Source organism: Arachis stenosperma, chromosome 6 (assembly GCF_014773155.1).
Source record: "Arachis stenosperma cultivar V10309 chromosome 6, arast.V10309.gnm1.PFL2, whole genome shotgun sequence".
NCBI classification, from domain to species: Eukaryota; Viridiplantae; Streptophyta; class Magnoliopsida; order Fabales; family Fabaceae; genus Arachis; species Arachis stenosperma.
The window spans coordinates 83,121,940-83,137,871 of NC_080382.1; the positions used below are offsets into that span (position 1 = coordinate 83,121,940).

At 45.6% G+C, this 15,932-nt stretch overlaps 1 protein-coding gene across 1 annotated transcript; it reads right to left on the reverse strand.

Moving 5' to 3' along the window:
- Positions 1 to 6,666: 6,666 nt before the first annotated feature.
- Positions 6,667 to 7,944, reverse strand: LOC130934240 (protein FAR1-RELATED SEQUENCE 5-like). The gene is made up of 4 exons (XM_057863828.1): positions 7,604 to 7,944; positions 7,056 to 7,503; positions 6,940 to 6,969; positions 6,667 to 6,861 (listed from the first exon to the last, which is right to left on the reverse strand). Exons 1-4 carry the CDS (start codon positions 7,942 to 7,944, stop codon positions 6,667 to 6,669), a joined length of 1,014 nt encoding a protein of 337 aa, XP_057719811.1.
- Positions 7,945 to 15,932: the final 7,988 nt, after the last annotated feature.

The window sequence follows — 15,932 nt, forward strand, 5'->3', positions numbered from 1 at the left end:
TTTTTGTATTTAAGGGGCATTTACATTTTTTGATGTGACGTGAGTGACAGACCCATCATGATGCACAAATGCGCGTCTGAGTGCTACACTCTAGCAAAACTGAGGAAGTGTATAGCAAAACTAATCTCATGCAATGATAGGTCACATTTTGCTATGTTAGGAAGCATTTTGCAAAGGCTTGAACATTGGACGGCACCCGAGGTTGCCTAATCGGTGCAATTCTAAACGCATGTGACGCATCATGCCTCGATGGTGTTTGTAGACCCAACTTTTTCACCAGGCAACAGCAAGCCGATTCGAATCTCTTCACAAATCAAACCATTGCAAAACACAACCATCCCCATGCACAACCAACGCGGACCAATCCATCGAACACTGACGACCGATACTGCAACCGACAATGGCCGATCATGGGACACCTGCTGCATCCAACAACGTGAACGACGACACGGCCCATGTACGGTTGTGGTGCATTGCTCGTTTTTGTTTATTTATTTATTTATTTTTGTAGTTATGCTTATGCTGCTCCCGATTCTACTGAGTTAGTTGTATACCACAACGTACTAACAAGCACCAAATGCTAGGAGGACCAGAGAACACCAGGCCCAAACGACAACACTTCAAACGATGCATTGCTGGAAATAATGAGAGAGGTGCTCAAGAACACAAAGGTTGGTAATACCCGTCTCAATCTCTGCTCTAACTGATTCGGTAAATCCAACCATCTGACAGATCTGTTACAATTTTCCATGGAAGAGCACGCAACGCCAAATGGACATGGTCGAAGTGGAAATGGTGACGATTCGGTTGTTGGTGGGTGGTCTCAGAGAGCCTGTCATCCAGGCACAAAAGGGACCTGCGGATAAAGTCAACGCAACGTCTGATGGAAACCAGATTGAGAAACAAAGACTACCGGTCACCGACAGGGAACACATGCACAACCCAATGTGACGCGCCTCCATTCCCAACCATAAACAGTTGATGCTTCCAGGAACGATGAGGAAAAGACTATATCAGTTGTCAACAATAAGCAGCGGCGAAGATGTCGACATGTCTGTTTACGATGACAACGACGATCAGAAACGGGCCATGTACCCAAAGATGTGCAGGTTAAACACGCACAATGTCAAAAATGTGCCGAAGAGTGGCATTGCCACAAACTTCTTCAATCGATTCAAGGAAAAGGTATACGGGGGTAACCGAGGGGCTATATCGCCCCAACGGAGCACAATGCAGACAACCCGATAGGGCGCAATGGACTGTAGCCAACACAAAACAAAAAAGGAAGTTTTCCCTTTAACGCGATGATGTCATCCGACGAGAGCTCATCGAAGCCAGAAAGCAGCCACGGACGGACAGCCGACACCTATAAGCAGATTTCACGACGACCCCCGTCAAACCTGACCAAGAAGGGAACAAACACAACCAATGCATGACCCATCTCTCAGCACGAGATGGACATCTGTAAGTATGTATACGACCATGATTCTGACCCCACGTGAGTATTCTATCTGAACATCAACGACTGAATCTTCCGTGCGGCGTCATTAGTGTCGAAAGGCAGTTAAATTGGTCTAGTGGGTGTAACATCTTCCATTTGTTGACCACAGGGAGATCGTTGTACACATCGGGTCGCAACATGCAACTCATTCTAACATGGGATGCTTGTTAGACGGATGGCAACCAATCTCGAAGGCACGTAGCAATCCATCGTACCCTCTTCGAATTAATGGATTTATTTCTGCTGACCCGGGTTTATTATTTCCATGCGAAGTCTGATTTTTTTTTGTCGAATATGACTTGCAGATAATGGAGATGATCACGACCATGGTTGCATAGGAGGGAGAAACCGATGGAGATCACCCTCGAGCGGTGTGGTGCTTGCATCCGAATTTTGCGGTACGGCCAAATCCCAATTCCCTAGTTTATTTTAATGCATAACTATGATTTAACATTCTCTGTTTTAACACGAATCATGTACCGTTGACATGCACGGTGACTTGTTTCAACCTTTGAATACTCCCTGAGTAACCAGGCCGATGTAATAGACGGCCTCCACCCTGAAAATTTGGCGCAGCGATACGGGGATGACCACATGCACTCGACGGAAGACCTGCACCTTGTAAGCTACCGACAGATAAGATTTTTATACGCAAGTTTTGATCTTGGTCGGACTGAATTATGACTCTCTTATCGTTTTCGGCTTTTTCTATCGATTGCAGGTCTATATGCCAGTACTGGAAGAAGACTGTGACAAGCACTGGTTCTTGGCTGTGGTTGACCTGTCAGAGAAGCAGGTCTTCCAATTTGACACGAATGCAACAAAATAATCAAAGGAAAGAAGGAGACGTGTCATACAATGCATGGTAAGCGACGCACATAAGTAAATTCAGCATCCTATCCGAATACGCTAATCTTTTTTATGTTGGCGAATCTGTGCTAGCTTACTGTGCTGGATGGAATTGTTGCAACTGACGGGTATAAAAAGTTATGCTCTAAGAGCGTTCCCGAGTTTGCCAGTTTGGACATCATGGCCGCACCGGGAGTGCCAAAAAAGAGTAGCAGTACATACTTTGGCATTTGGGTCATGTAGTGGATGGCAATGGGACGGAGGTTCACCTTCGCGGTGTTGCCAATTGTAAGTTAACGCATGCATACAGGTAAAATGCAATTGCACTGTGTGTCTCTAAAAAATTCCGCATTGACCATTGCAGCTAGACGAAGAGAAGATCAGGATAAAAATGTCAATTGCATTGCTAACAGGAAGATGCAACGAGGAAAGTGGTGCATTGCTTGCGAAGGCGGTGGAAGCGGCCAAGACGGGGGAACCGTGTCTAAGATACGTGTGAAAAGGCCGAATACAACGTTTTTTTGTTTAGTCATGCACTACAATTTTCTTGGTTGTTGGATGCATTGATACTGGTTATGTTATGTGACATTGTTGGGCATCCTCAATGGACGGACAGTCTTCGTGGACTGATTATATCATGGGCCATATTTCTTATTACTTTTATTGTATCTTTATGTTGGGCCCCTTTATGTTATTTAATGTTATTTTCCAGCATGCATCTTCATTGAGGGTGATCGGCCGTGTCATCGCCACTATGCATCAAGTTTTCTGAGCTTCTGTCGGAGGTGGAGTTGACATGGGCGGAGCGAGGAGTTTTGCCTTCGATGAAGTGGAGACGAGCTTCGATTAGGGTCTGGTATTAGGGGTTGAGTCGCTAGACGAGTTCGGGTTCTGGGGTTTGAGTCGAGTCGGTTTCTCTGGACCAACACCAATTCAAAAGAAAATGTTATTTTCCAGCATGACCAAACAAGAAAAAAAAGAGAGTTTTTTCTTCAAGGAAAAAAATTTAAAAACGGTAAATATATAAAAAAGAGTATAATTATGAACAACTTACCTGCTTCCATCACCTACATCAATCCGTCCATCCATCACCAAGGCAAGGCTGACAATACGAAGTGATTACTCACTGACCCATGCAATGGAATGAATGATAACATTAGATTAAGGCTATATTTAAATCTTGGGCTCATTCGGTGGTTATCGCTTTTTTTTTGAAATCCGGTAATTGCCCTTGGTAACTGCACCTACATTAATGCCCCATTAATGCCCCATTAATGCCCCTTGGCAATGTAGCAAGCAAAGCATGGAGCCATGAGGAAGGCTCGAGCACGTTGTCAACTCCAGGATACATAGGCGTGTTCATTGGCAACGCATCATACAAGCAAGCTAGGCAACCTTGGGAATGAAGAGCACGTTGCTAACTTGGGAATGCATTGGCGTGCTCATCAACAACGCAGCAATGCATGGAGCTAGGAAGCATAAGTTAGCACGTTGGCAACTTGAAAGAACAAAGGAGTGTTTGCCAAAAACGCTGGTGAGCTGGACAGCCTGACCTTACCTCCTTCAATGGAGTATATCTTGAGCTACAAAGCTCCAAATGAGGTGATTCCAACGGCATTTGAAAGTAGACATCCAGAGCTTTCCAACCATATATCATAGTATGGGATTGGCATTCATTTGAAGCTTCAAAAGCTGGCTTCATTTAGAGCTTCAGAATCTGAGCACGTTGGCAACGCTGGAAACAAGGGCGTTTTCACCAAAAACGTGTGCGATTTTGGCAGCCTGACCCTGTCTCCTTCAAACGAGCATAACTTGAGTTATAGAGATCCAAATTGAGTGCTTTTAGTTGCTTTGGAAAGCTGACATTCATAGCTTTCCAACCATATATAATAGTCTATAGTGGAGCATGAAATGGAAGCTCGAATCAGAGTCATCTTTAGGCCCCAAAAACAAGGAAATGAGGTTGAAATTCAAGGAAGCATGAATGAGCCCATGAGGAAGCAACGGGCACGTGGCAACGTGCCAACAAGGGGGAGTGTTCAGCAACAACGCCAGCCCCATGTCCCAGCCTTAGGAGGTTTGGCACGTTGGCAACTTGGAAGAGAGGGGCGTGTTCAGCAACAACTCCAACAAACTTGGCAGCCTGACCTTACCTTCTTTGAGGAAGCATAACTTGAGCTAGAAAAATCCAATTGAGATGATTCCAAGTGCATTAGAAAGAAGACACTCTGAGCTTTCCAATGATGTATGATAGTTCATATTAAAGTAGAGGATTGATACTCAAATTATGGGCAACATTAAGCATGAAAGTAGAAGTCAAGAAGAAGAAAAGCAAGTTGTTAGCAACAACTTGGGCTAACAACACCCAAACACCAATGCCCACTTCCAGGAAAATATTTTGCACATTGCCAACGTGCATTAAGGCTAGCGTTATTGGCAAACATACCAAGCCACTGGGCCAGAATTGAGGTGAATGAGCCCTGCTTTTCTCTGCTCTCTTCAAAGGCCAACGCCAACAAGTCCTCTAATGAGCCAGCCAAATCAACAAGGACAAAGCCCATAAATCTCAATCAATCAAGGCCACAAGAATCATCTAGAATAGTTGATTTTCATTTAATTGTAATTTGTTTTTAATTTCATTTCAATTTGTAATTTAGGAAAGCCTATATAAAGGCCATAGTTTCATAGAATTAGGGGGCTGGATTGGGGGATACGGAGGAGACCAATTTGAAATTCTGTGAATTGGCACACTCCATTGAGAGTGGGTCTTCGGACCCCTCCCCTTCATAAACTCTTCTTCACTTCCCCTTCTCTTCTTCCTTAGTAGTAGTGTAGTTTAATTTGTACTTTTCATCTATGAATTCTTGAATTCTCAATTTCTGTTTTGAAGTCTCACTCTTTATTTTCATGCACTTTAGTTTCATGCAATTTAGTTTTCAATTGGAGCTATGATTCACTAAACCCCACTTTCATTAGGGGGAAGAGCTCTGCTTGTTTGAATGAATTAATAAATCTTCTCCTTCTCAATTCAAGTGGTTAATCCAAGAGGAAACTCTTGTTCTTCAAAGATTCAATCACCATCGAGAAAGGGGTTAATTTATATGAATTGTGTGGTAAATTTGAGAAATGAGCCACATAGTTCAGTTTAGAGTTCATCCTTTCATGATCTCCTTAATCAATACACTTTGGTTGGTATGTGAGATGTAACCTTCCTTGGTTGAGATTCTGGAAATTGTGTGGCTTGGATTAGAAATTGAGCTTCATTTCTTCTCATGAATAATTAGATCACGAGAGTGGCAATTGGTTATGTTGAGAGAAATTGGATCACCAAGAGATTGGGATTCAATTACCCACAACTTGCCATGGATCTATACCCATGATTGAGAAGGAATTGATCAACATCAATTCATGAGAATTTGCATCTCCGATCCCTAATGATTCTCTCTATCATTAATTCTCATTTCTTTTGCTTTTAGTGTTTGAATACCCATTGCCTAATTCCCTTCTACACTCTTGCAATTTATTATTCTTGTCATTTACATTCTGTTTCTCTATTTTTTGCTATTTACCCTTTTGCTCTTTAGAATTCAGCACTCTACTTTCTTGCAATTTACTTTGATGTCATTTAAGTTTCTTGCAATTTAAGTTTTCATTATTTACTTTCGGTCATTTTAATTACTTTCCTTACTTTAGTTCTTAAATTTTCTTGTCATTTAATTCTTTGCAATTTCTTTTAAGCATTCAAATCTCATGAAATCAAAACCATGTTTGCTTGACTAAATCTACCATTTAACTAAAGTTGCTTAATCTACCAATCTCCGTGGGATCGACCTCACTCTTAGTGAGTTTTATTACTTGATACGACCCGGTATACTTGCCGGTAAATATGTGAATTCTTAATTTTTACATATCACCTCAGTAGGTGGCCCCTCGGGTGGAAAACTGGTGTCCCCTGCATCTTCGTTCTCGAAGTGCTTTAGCATTAACATGGTAATGTCTCTTGCAAACAAGAACTTTTCGGTGCTGTGACATGCAATCTTGCACACTTTTCGGTACCAATCCATCAGACAGCAGTGTTGCGTCAGTTGTACAAAATCCCAAATCACGCCCATCGACTGCACCGCCTTAAGTTTTGCATCCTTGGTCCATCTCGAAAATATCAGAGACCTCGGGATCTCATGAACATTGTTAAGAACAAGCACGCCAATTATATGTTCGCAGGGGACCCCGAAACTTTCCATTCTCATGCACGTGCATCAGACCTCCCTCGTATCAGACGTTGCAACAACACGCCAATCCTTCCCCGGAGTGCCGTATCAAGAGACGGTGTGGATAAAATAGGAACCGTTGTCTTCAGAGTCAACCACCTTCATTGCACAGGCCCTGTCAAGAATGGGAACAAACAAATAGAATATCGCACGAATGTAGTTGTCGGCTGCACTCTGCTCTAGCTGTTTCAGGTTGGTGGTCATAACAAGGTTACCCTCTGCACACTCGAAATCAGCCACCACCTCTTTTGCGTGCACGAACATCAAGCATCGATGAAAATGATGTAAAACTCAGTGTAACTGTATCGAGACTTAACATACCGTGATATCACAATGTGCAAGCCCTCGCACCTTGATGTTGTTCAAAATCCGGCAAAGAACTTTCCCCATATGTGTGCTGTGGCCCAACTGTGCCTTTTCTCATACATGTCTTGTACCCATCTTTTATCGGCGACGCCAAATTTCTCAACCATCTCAAACCACTTTCTTTGGAATGTTCGGACCTCGTAGTCGCCAAGCATGCAATCCCTAAACATACTGGTGAATTTGGGCTTTCCGATGTTGCTCGTGGCGTTTCGGAGTAGATGCCAAGTGTAGAGTCGATGGTGAGCCTCTGGAAAAACTTGCTCGATCGCAGACTTCATTTGCCTGTCACCGTCGATTATTATGGACACGGGAGCCTTCCCTTTCATTGAAGTTTGCAACTGCTGAAGCAGCCAGACATAGGTCTCTTTTTTCTCGTCTGCCACCAGTGCAGCGGCAAAGACAACCGTTTGGTTGTGGTGATTCACACCGGAGAATACTACAAGAGGTGAAAGGTAAACGTTTTTCTGGTACGTTGCATTAAATGCAACCACGTCTCCAAACACCTGGTAATCAATTTGGCTGGTGCCGTCACACCAAAACAAATGTTGCAACGCCCTCACCGTCAACAACTTCCTTGTAGTACAGTGCTGGATCATTTGCCTTGCACTCTCAGAGATACCTTAAGCATGATTCCACATCTAGGCCATCCTCCCTTCTTTGCTTCGCATTTACATTGTGCATGTCCCTTGTTGTGTACGGGACATTATGATACCCGCCGGCCAAGCTCGCGATAAAACCGTGGATTTGGGAGACGCCAATGCCCCCTTTGCGCATGTCGTTCATCTGCTCGATGTACGCTTCGCTCATCCTCTGATGGCCCGGGAGCATGGAAGAAAATCGCAACTCAAGAACGTGGTGGTTATGCGCATCTGAAAAGTACGCAACGTGCCAACGTCCTGATTCATCGTCCATGCAGAGTAGCATCCTTGCATGGCATCCACACCGTGTCTCGGCCCTCATTCTCTTTTGCCAGTTAGGTATCGAGTAGAACTCTAGGGATCGTACCCTTGTCGATGGCACACGAACTCCTGCCGTATCCTTACTTTGCCGCATTTTTCGCTTCTGGAACGTCTCGCGCCGAAGCCATATTGCTTTGCATATTGCTGGTAGAACTCAAATGCAATGTCAACATCTGCGAAATTAAACCGGAGAACATCCTCCTCGCTCAAATTCAAAAAATCAACCCAACCTATCGACTCGCCGGAATCAACAGCGTAAAACTCGTCATCCGCATAATTGTCAGACATTCCTCCGGCGTCGTCCAAATTGTCTTCCATTTCAACCTTATCCCCATTGTCGACATCGGCCTCTGCATGATGGTCGTGTTTTGTATCATCTTCCTGAAAGTCATACTCGTTCGACTCCATCCCTGCAGAGCCTTCGCCCTCAAACGATCCAACTCCGTGGTCTGCTCCGTCGGACATTTCTGCTTCATCGGCGACGCGCACGCCCCCAATGGTATCTTCATCCCCGGCAACCCTGTGCCAAACAGCAACAATGCGGTAATTTAGTGAAACACACAAAATTGGGGGATGTACTCCAAAGAAAATTGCAGACCTATGACGAAGAAAAAGGGGGATATTTGTAAATCAAGTGAAAGGTGATAATACAACAGGTACTTTCTTTCCATTGATGGAGACGGCGAAGCCATCTACTGCCGAAGACAACCATCGTCATCAGAGGTGAGGTTGTTTGTGTGCTTGGATCCGCATGAACAGACTCGTTAATACTGAGTGGGGGGTGGGAGAAGAAGTTAGCTCAGTGTGGAGGTTTTCAGTCGTTGTCGGTGATGGAGATAAGAAGAGACGGTGCGATTGGGACAGAGGGGAAGAGGAGGAAGAGGGTGCGATTGCGACGGAGGGGAAATGGGAGGAAGATGGTGCGATTGCGACGGAGAGAAAAGGGGAGGGGAAGGGGAGGAAGAGAACCTGAGCTGGAGGAGGAACTTAGCGGCAGTAATAGTTGTTAACCAAATGCTGATTATCCAACTAATTCTGACCATTAAGTTAAATGTATTCATTTTAAAAATTCTAAAAGTGCACCTCTAACTTATATGAAATTACGGAAAAGACCCACCAAAACAATGCATTTTTATTCTTACCTCCTTCGGCTGACCGGTGCGCCAAACAAGCAAATGGCATTTCGGTGCGCTATGTATAGCCGCTTACCGAATCCGTCTCCTAGAATGTTGGGTGAAATTCTGTTTTGAAAAAAAAATTCGCCTTCCATGCATACCCACACTTTCATACCACCTTTCTGTCCAGAACACACACATACCCCAGTGCGAGTGCACACTTCTTCTCAACTATACCTTTCACGCGTACACCACCACTAGCGACCACCGCAGCTACCGCACCCCTTTTCCTTTCGCGTTCCCAAGCCCTGTTGCCCAACTGTCGCCCCCTCACCCCAACCTCCACACCACAGCGCTTCCACAACCCCTCCCTTCACCCCCAACTTCCAGCGAGTTTTCCCCCTGTCCGAATCCTAGCTCTGCCAACCATCACCGTCAGCCTCGATGAGCCACCGCGACCTTCTTCCCTTTTCCCCCCTTCGCGTGCTCTTTGTTCTTCGCTGCTGTGTCCACCCCTCCTTCTCTACAGCCCTTATCCGTCGCCTCATCTTTGCGGTACCCTAGTTGCCACCTCACCGGCGTCACAACCTATAACACCGAACTCAAGCCAGGACCACAATGCTGCCAGCAACACTAATCGCCGCTGCCGATGCCCTACTTCTGCCTCGCCAACTCCAGCCCCCTGCTCTATTACCCCTTCCTACTGCCTTCGAAGGCCAGAACAAGGCAAAACCCCTGTTTCCATTTCGTTGCCCCTTCACCACTGCCACTGGGCAAGCGCCACCACTAGGCCGTGATTTCTACTCCGGCCGTTCACTCCTCTCCCTCCACCTCCCCTTCCCTTCTTCTGTTCCAATTCTGCTTCCCAGGTTCACATTTTTTCTTTCATTGAGTTCTATTTCATTAATTAGTTTACTGGTTATAGTTAATTTTCCTTAATTTAGTTTAGTTAGTTTATGCATGCTTAGTTGATTAGGGTGTTAGAGAATCTGGCGTGGATAGTGGATTTAGGTTTGATTGATTAACCCTGCTGTTCCGAGGGTTACCTGAAACGTGCAGCTCGGTCTTCCGGCAAGGCCCGAGGTGGTGGGTCTGAGACCCGAGCTGGTTGTGCTGAACGGCGGGGGGTTGTACCTGCAATGACACTCCGATGCTTAAGTTAGCATGGGTCCAAGCAGATATCAAGTAGAATTAGAGTATGAGTTATACCTGGGTGCTCCAGTGTATTTATAGTAGTTGGCTGCGATCATCCCTGGATAAGATATTCTTATCTTATCTTATCTTTTGGGAGATTCATCTCTATCTTTGCGGAACCGCCTTTCCCAGGCCCTTTCGGCCTTTAGGTTTTGGGCTTAGTTCCTTCTGATGGGCCTTTCTTTGGCCTGTTTGTCCGAGGTCCGACCTCGAACGTGGGCCTTGGGTCGAGGTCGGGCCTTCTATCAGCTTTACCGAGTTTGGAGAGCTCGGTCAGGGTATGAACAGTGCCCCTGCCCGAGTTCGTCTTTTTTCGGAAGGTCGAGCTCGGGCATAGTAGTTTTTCAAAATTTGAAAACGGTCGTTTCAGCATTTATTGCTTGTTACCGTTTCTTCCTCGATTTCCGTGCGGCACTCTGTGGAGGCTTTATTTATTTGCCCCTTTCTTCATTTTTCTTTGTTTATTCATCACTTCTTTTCGAGCATCTTCTCTTCTTTCTCTCTGTTCTTCGTCTTCCATTTTTTGTGCGTTTTTTCAGAGTTCTTTTCTGCGCCGCCGTTTTTCCTTTCGTCGGAGCTCGTCGCTTTCTTCTTTTCCAGGTTTGCTTTTTTCGCTTTTATTCTTCGTACGCTTCTTTTTTCTGATATCTTCTATGCCCGGGTTGCCCCGAAAAGAGGCGCCGCTATTGCTTTGTATGTGTGTGTGGGGGGACTCTTTTCTCCGATCCATTTTTGTTATTCGAGTTGCTGCCTTCTTGTTTGTAAAAGAACTTTGCTTTCTTTTGTTTTTGTTGAATTTGGTTTTTCTGCCTTTGTGTGATTTTTGTCTTGCTGTTGTATTCTTTCTTTGTAGGCAAGATTTTTTTATGTCTCGAAAGGTGTTTCAAGCAATGTCGACCAAGATTCCGAGTGGTCTAGGTTGGGTAGATCCTGCTCCTTTAAGGGTCCCGTCTGTTGTAGATTCTGAGTATCTGATTAGGTTCCGTAGGGAGTGTAGTATTGTGAGAACAGGGAGTCTGAGCGGGATTACGAGTTAGCAGCCCCGGAGTCCGAGGAGAGGGTATGTTTTCCGCCGTTAGAGAGTTCCGAGAAACTTTTCTTCTATGCTTATGATTGTTTCTTCTCCAAGCTAGGTGTCCGTCTTCCTTTCACCGACCTGGAATCCGAGGTCCTTTGGTCTTGTAACCTTGCCCCTACACAACTCCATCCGAACTCTTGGGCGTTTTTAAAGCTTTTCCAACTTTTGTGTCAGATTTTAGGCGTCTCCCCTTCTGTTTCTCTTTTTTCTTATCTGTTTGTACTGACGAAGCCGGGGTCGGGTGCTGGGAAGGTGTCCTGGGTTTCGTTTAGGGCTAACCAGGGTAGGAAATTTTGCACTTTGTATGATGAGTCGTTTCACGATTTCAAAAACTATTACTTCAAAGTTCGGGCTGTTGGAGATGTCCGACCTTTTTTCTTAGATGAGAGTGGGGAGCCTTCGTTTCCTCTTTGTTGGCAAGAGAGTGTGGTGTCGGTTAAGTACACTTTCGAGAGTCTAGATGAGGTGGAACAGGCTTTTGTTGGTGTGTTGAGCAGTCTATGGGGTCGGGCACCTCACTTGGATACGAAGAAAATGTTGGGAGATCCAAGCCTTCTCCGTTCCGAGTTAGGTAGTTCCCGACCTCTTTTTGAGATTTCATTTTCATATTTTGACTTTGTTTTGATCTTTCTGTTTGATAACCTCTTTGTTTCGTTTCTGCAGAGATGTCTTCTCAGGCTGATTCTATGAAGTTTCTCCGTCGAGCGAAGAAATCTGCGGCATCTCGGAATATCGAGGCTGAAGCTTCTCCCCGACCTTCTCCGCAGAAGACTACAATTGGTGTTCAGACTCGGTCGAAGACCATTCCGGTCCCTCAGTTCCGAGCTATAACTCAGGATCCTCTGACCTCCGGACCCGGTCAGCTTTCCCCGACCTCGACCTCGGGTCCTCCCCCCAAGAAACAGAAGACTTCCCGAGAGCCTGCTGGTTTCAATGACAAGGATTTCGATGCTCTCGGTTGGGTTGAGCAGCACATTCTTCCTCAGACTTTTATTTCTACTGATGATGCGTCCATGGAGCATCACTTTCAGTATATGGCGCGGAGTTGTGTTCGGATGGCTAGCCTTCATGCCGCCATTGCTCGGGAGTTTAAGAAAGCTCCCCTTGGGGCGACCAGCTCCCGACTTGAGAAGGCCCGGTCCGAGCTTGATAAGGTTAGTCAGCTGAAGGATGCTAGGATTGCCGAGCTGGAGGAGTCTTTGGAGGAAGAGAAGACTAGGGCTACCGCGGCTGTGGCGGTGGCGAAGACGTCTGAGGAGATGGCGAGGGTGGCGACGGAGAACTATACCAAGCTGTATGCTGAGCTTGTGGAGACGAAGGAGAAGCTGCAATCTGCTCGGGATGACTTTTATGAGCTGGAAGATAATGTGGCCAAGGGTATGGATGCTATGTTTGTGAATTTGAGGGATCAGGTCCGGGTTCTTGCTCCCGAATTGGATCTCAGTTTGTTCAGTACGGATAACATGGTTGTGGAGGGGAAGATTGTTCCTGCCCCTGTTGAGGATGAGGTTCCGATGTCCGACCCCAAGGCTCCGGTGTCCGACCCGAGGCTCCGGTCGTGAACCCGACTTCACCTTTGGCCGAGGATAGAGTTGGTATGGAGGTTCCAAGCGATGGTGCTGTTCCTGCAGTCCCGATATCCATGTTTCAGCCAGGTGTTGATGCGGAGTCTGGAAAGGGCCTTGATCCTCTGTAATTTTTTGTACTTTTGTGCTTTTGCCCGACCTGTGGGCTTTTTGTTTTTGGATGTTTTCTGCAAACATTTTGGACACCTGTTCTGCTATTTTAGCTACTCTTGTAGCTTTATTATGCCATGCTTTGTGTTTCGATTGTCTCGTTCCGCTTTTATGCTTTTTAGTTGTTCTCGGGTAACAACTTTTTAGCTAGCGTTTTGACTTCTCGCTTTTTGCTTTTTTAGTTGTTTTTGGGTAACAACTTTTTAGCTAGCGCTTTGACTTCTCGCTTTTTGCTTTTTAGTTGTTTTTGGGTAACAACTTTTTAGCTAGTGCCTTGACTTTCTCGCTTTTTGCTTTTTAGTTGTTTTTGGGTAACAACCTTTTAGCTAGCGCCTTGACTTTCTCGCTTTTTGCTTTTTAGTTGTTTTTGGGTAACAACTTTTTAGCTAGCGCCTTGACTTTCTCGCTTTTTGCTTTTTAGTTGTTTTTGGGTAACAACTTTTTAGCTAGCGCCTTGACTTTCTCGCTTTTTGCTTTTTAGTTGTTTTTGGGTAACAACTTTTTAGCTAGCGCCTTGACTTTCTCGCTTTTTGCTTTTTAGTTGTTTTTGGGTAACAACTTTTTAGCTAGCGTTTCTCGAAGTCCTGGTTCTTTGCCAGCTTCTTTCTTGGGTCCGAGTTTACTCTCGGACATCGGGATCCTTGAGTACCCCTTTGGTCAGGTCCGACTTCGTTGTTTGGTCGGCCTTTTTTAAGTTATTTTTGTAACTTCTTTTCTATTTGGCTTTTTGAGCCATTTCAGAGTTACGTTTATAACTTCTCACATTAATTTGAACCTCGTCGCTTCATCTTTGCCGACCTCGTATGGCCTTTGGCAAATGATTTTTTGCGTTTTGCCGAGCATAAATTAATGTGCCTTGGTGGGGTACTTTTTAGGATATGCTTTATAACGAGAAAGAGAAAATAAAGAAATTTGATTAGTATTAAAAAGAAGAATATGTACAAAGTGTTTACCCTTTTGACTAGGTCGGGTGTCCTACTTAACCGGGTGTCTCATTAAAAACCCTCGTGGGGAAAAAGAGTACACCTCGGGTTAAGTTTTTCTAGCTGTAGTATCGTCTTAGGTTACAGGCGTGCCAGGTTCTGGGCAGCTCATTGCCTTCTAGGTCGGATATCTTGTAGTAGCCTGTCCCTAAGACTTCTGTTACTTTGTAGGGCCCCTTCCAATTTGCGGCTAGCTTTCCTTCTCCCGATTTTTGTGTTCCGATGTCGTTTCGGATTAAAATCAGGTCGTGAGTGGAGAAGCTTCGTTTTATCACCTTTCGGTTATATCTGAGGGCCGTTCGTCGTTTTAAGACTTCTTCTCTGATTCGGGCTCTTTCTCGGACCTCGGGTAGGAGGTCGAGTTCTTCCCTTTGTGCCTGAGGGTTACCTCCTTCGTTGTAGAAGATGGTTCTGGGTGATCCTTCGTCTATTTCGACGGGAATCATTGCCTCCATTCCGTAGGCTAGTCGGAATGGGGATTCTCCTGTTGTAGAGTGCGGGGTTGTCCGATATGCCCATAATACCTGGGGGAGTTCATCGGCCCATGCCCCTTTGGCCTCTTGGAGTCTTCGTTTTAACCCGGCCAAGATGACTTTATTTGCGGCCTCTGCTTGTCCATTGGCTTGCGGGTGTTCGACCGATGTGAACTGCTGTTTGATATTTAGCTCGGCCACCAAGTTCTGAAAACTTGTGTCTGTGAACTGTGTTCCATTGTCTGTTGTGATGGAGTAGGGGACTCCGAACCTCGTGACAATGTTTTTGTATAGGAATTTAAGGCTTTTCTGAGCCGTAATAGTGGCTAAGGGTTCAGCCTTGATCCACTTTGTGAAGTAGTCGACCCCTACTATGAGGTACTTGACTTGCCCCGGTCCTTGTGGGAATGGGCCGAGTAGGTCGAGTCCCCACTTTGCGAAGGGCCATGGTGCGGTGATGCTTATGAGGTCTTCGGGCGGTGCTTTGTGAAAATTGGCGTTTTTTTGGCAGGGGGGCATATTTTCACAAACTCTGCCGCGTCTCTTTGCAAGGTCGGCCAGTAGAACCCGGCTCTGACTATTTTCTTGGACAGGGCCCGGGCTCCGAGATGGTTCCCACACATGCCTTTGTGGACTTCTTCGAGGACGCTCTTTGTTTCTGTGGTCGGGACGCACCTCAGGAGGGGGTTTGAGAATCCTCTTCTGTATAATACGTCGTGGATTAACGTGTAGTTCTGGGCGTCTTTTGTAAGCCTTTTAGCTTCTTTTCTTTCGGCGGGGAGAGTTCCCGATTTCAGATAGTTGAGTATGGGGGTTATCCATCCTTGTTGTTGCCCGGATATATTTAGTATTTCTTCCTCCCTTAACACGGAGGGGGATTGTAGAGTTTCTTGGAGGAGACTTCTGTTGTTCCCTCCGTGCTTGGTGCTAGCAAGTTTTGAGAGGGCGTCTGCCCGGGCATTTTGCTCCCGGGGTATGTGCTGGATTTGTATTTCCGGGAAGTGTCGTAATTGCGCCTGTGTTTGGTCCAGGTATTTTTTCATAGTAGGGTCTTTGGCCTGGTAGCTTCCATTTACTTGTGATGTGACGACCTGGGAGTCGCTGAAGATCGTGATCCTCTTTGCTCTGACCTCTTCGGCTAGTTTTAGTCCCGCTAGTAGGGCTTCGTATTCGGCTTGGTTATTTGAGGCCTGGAACTCGAATTTTAGGGATAGCTCAATCCGTGTTCCTTGATCGCTTTCGAGTATACACCGGCCCCGCTTCCTGTTTTGTTTGAGGATCCGTCGACATACAGATTCCATGAGAGTGGGGTTCCCGGGGTCTCAGTGTATTCTGCGACGAAGTCGGCTAGGTATTGAGATTTTATGGCAGTCCGGGCTTCATAGTGGAGGTCGAACTCGGACAATTCCA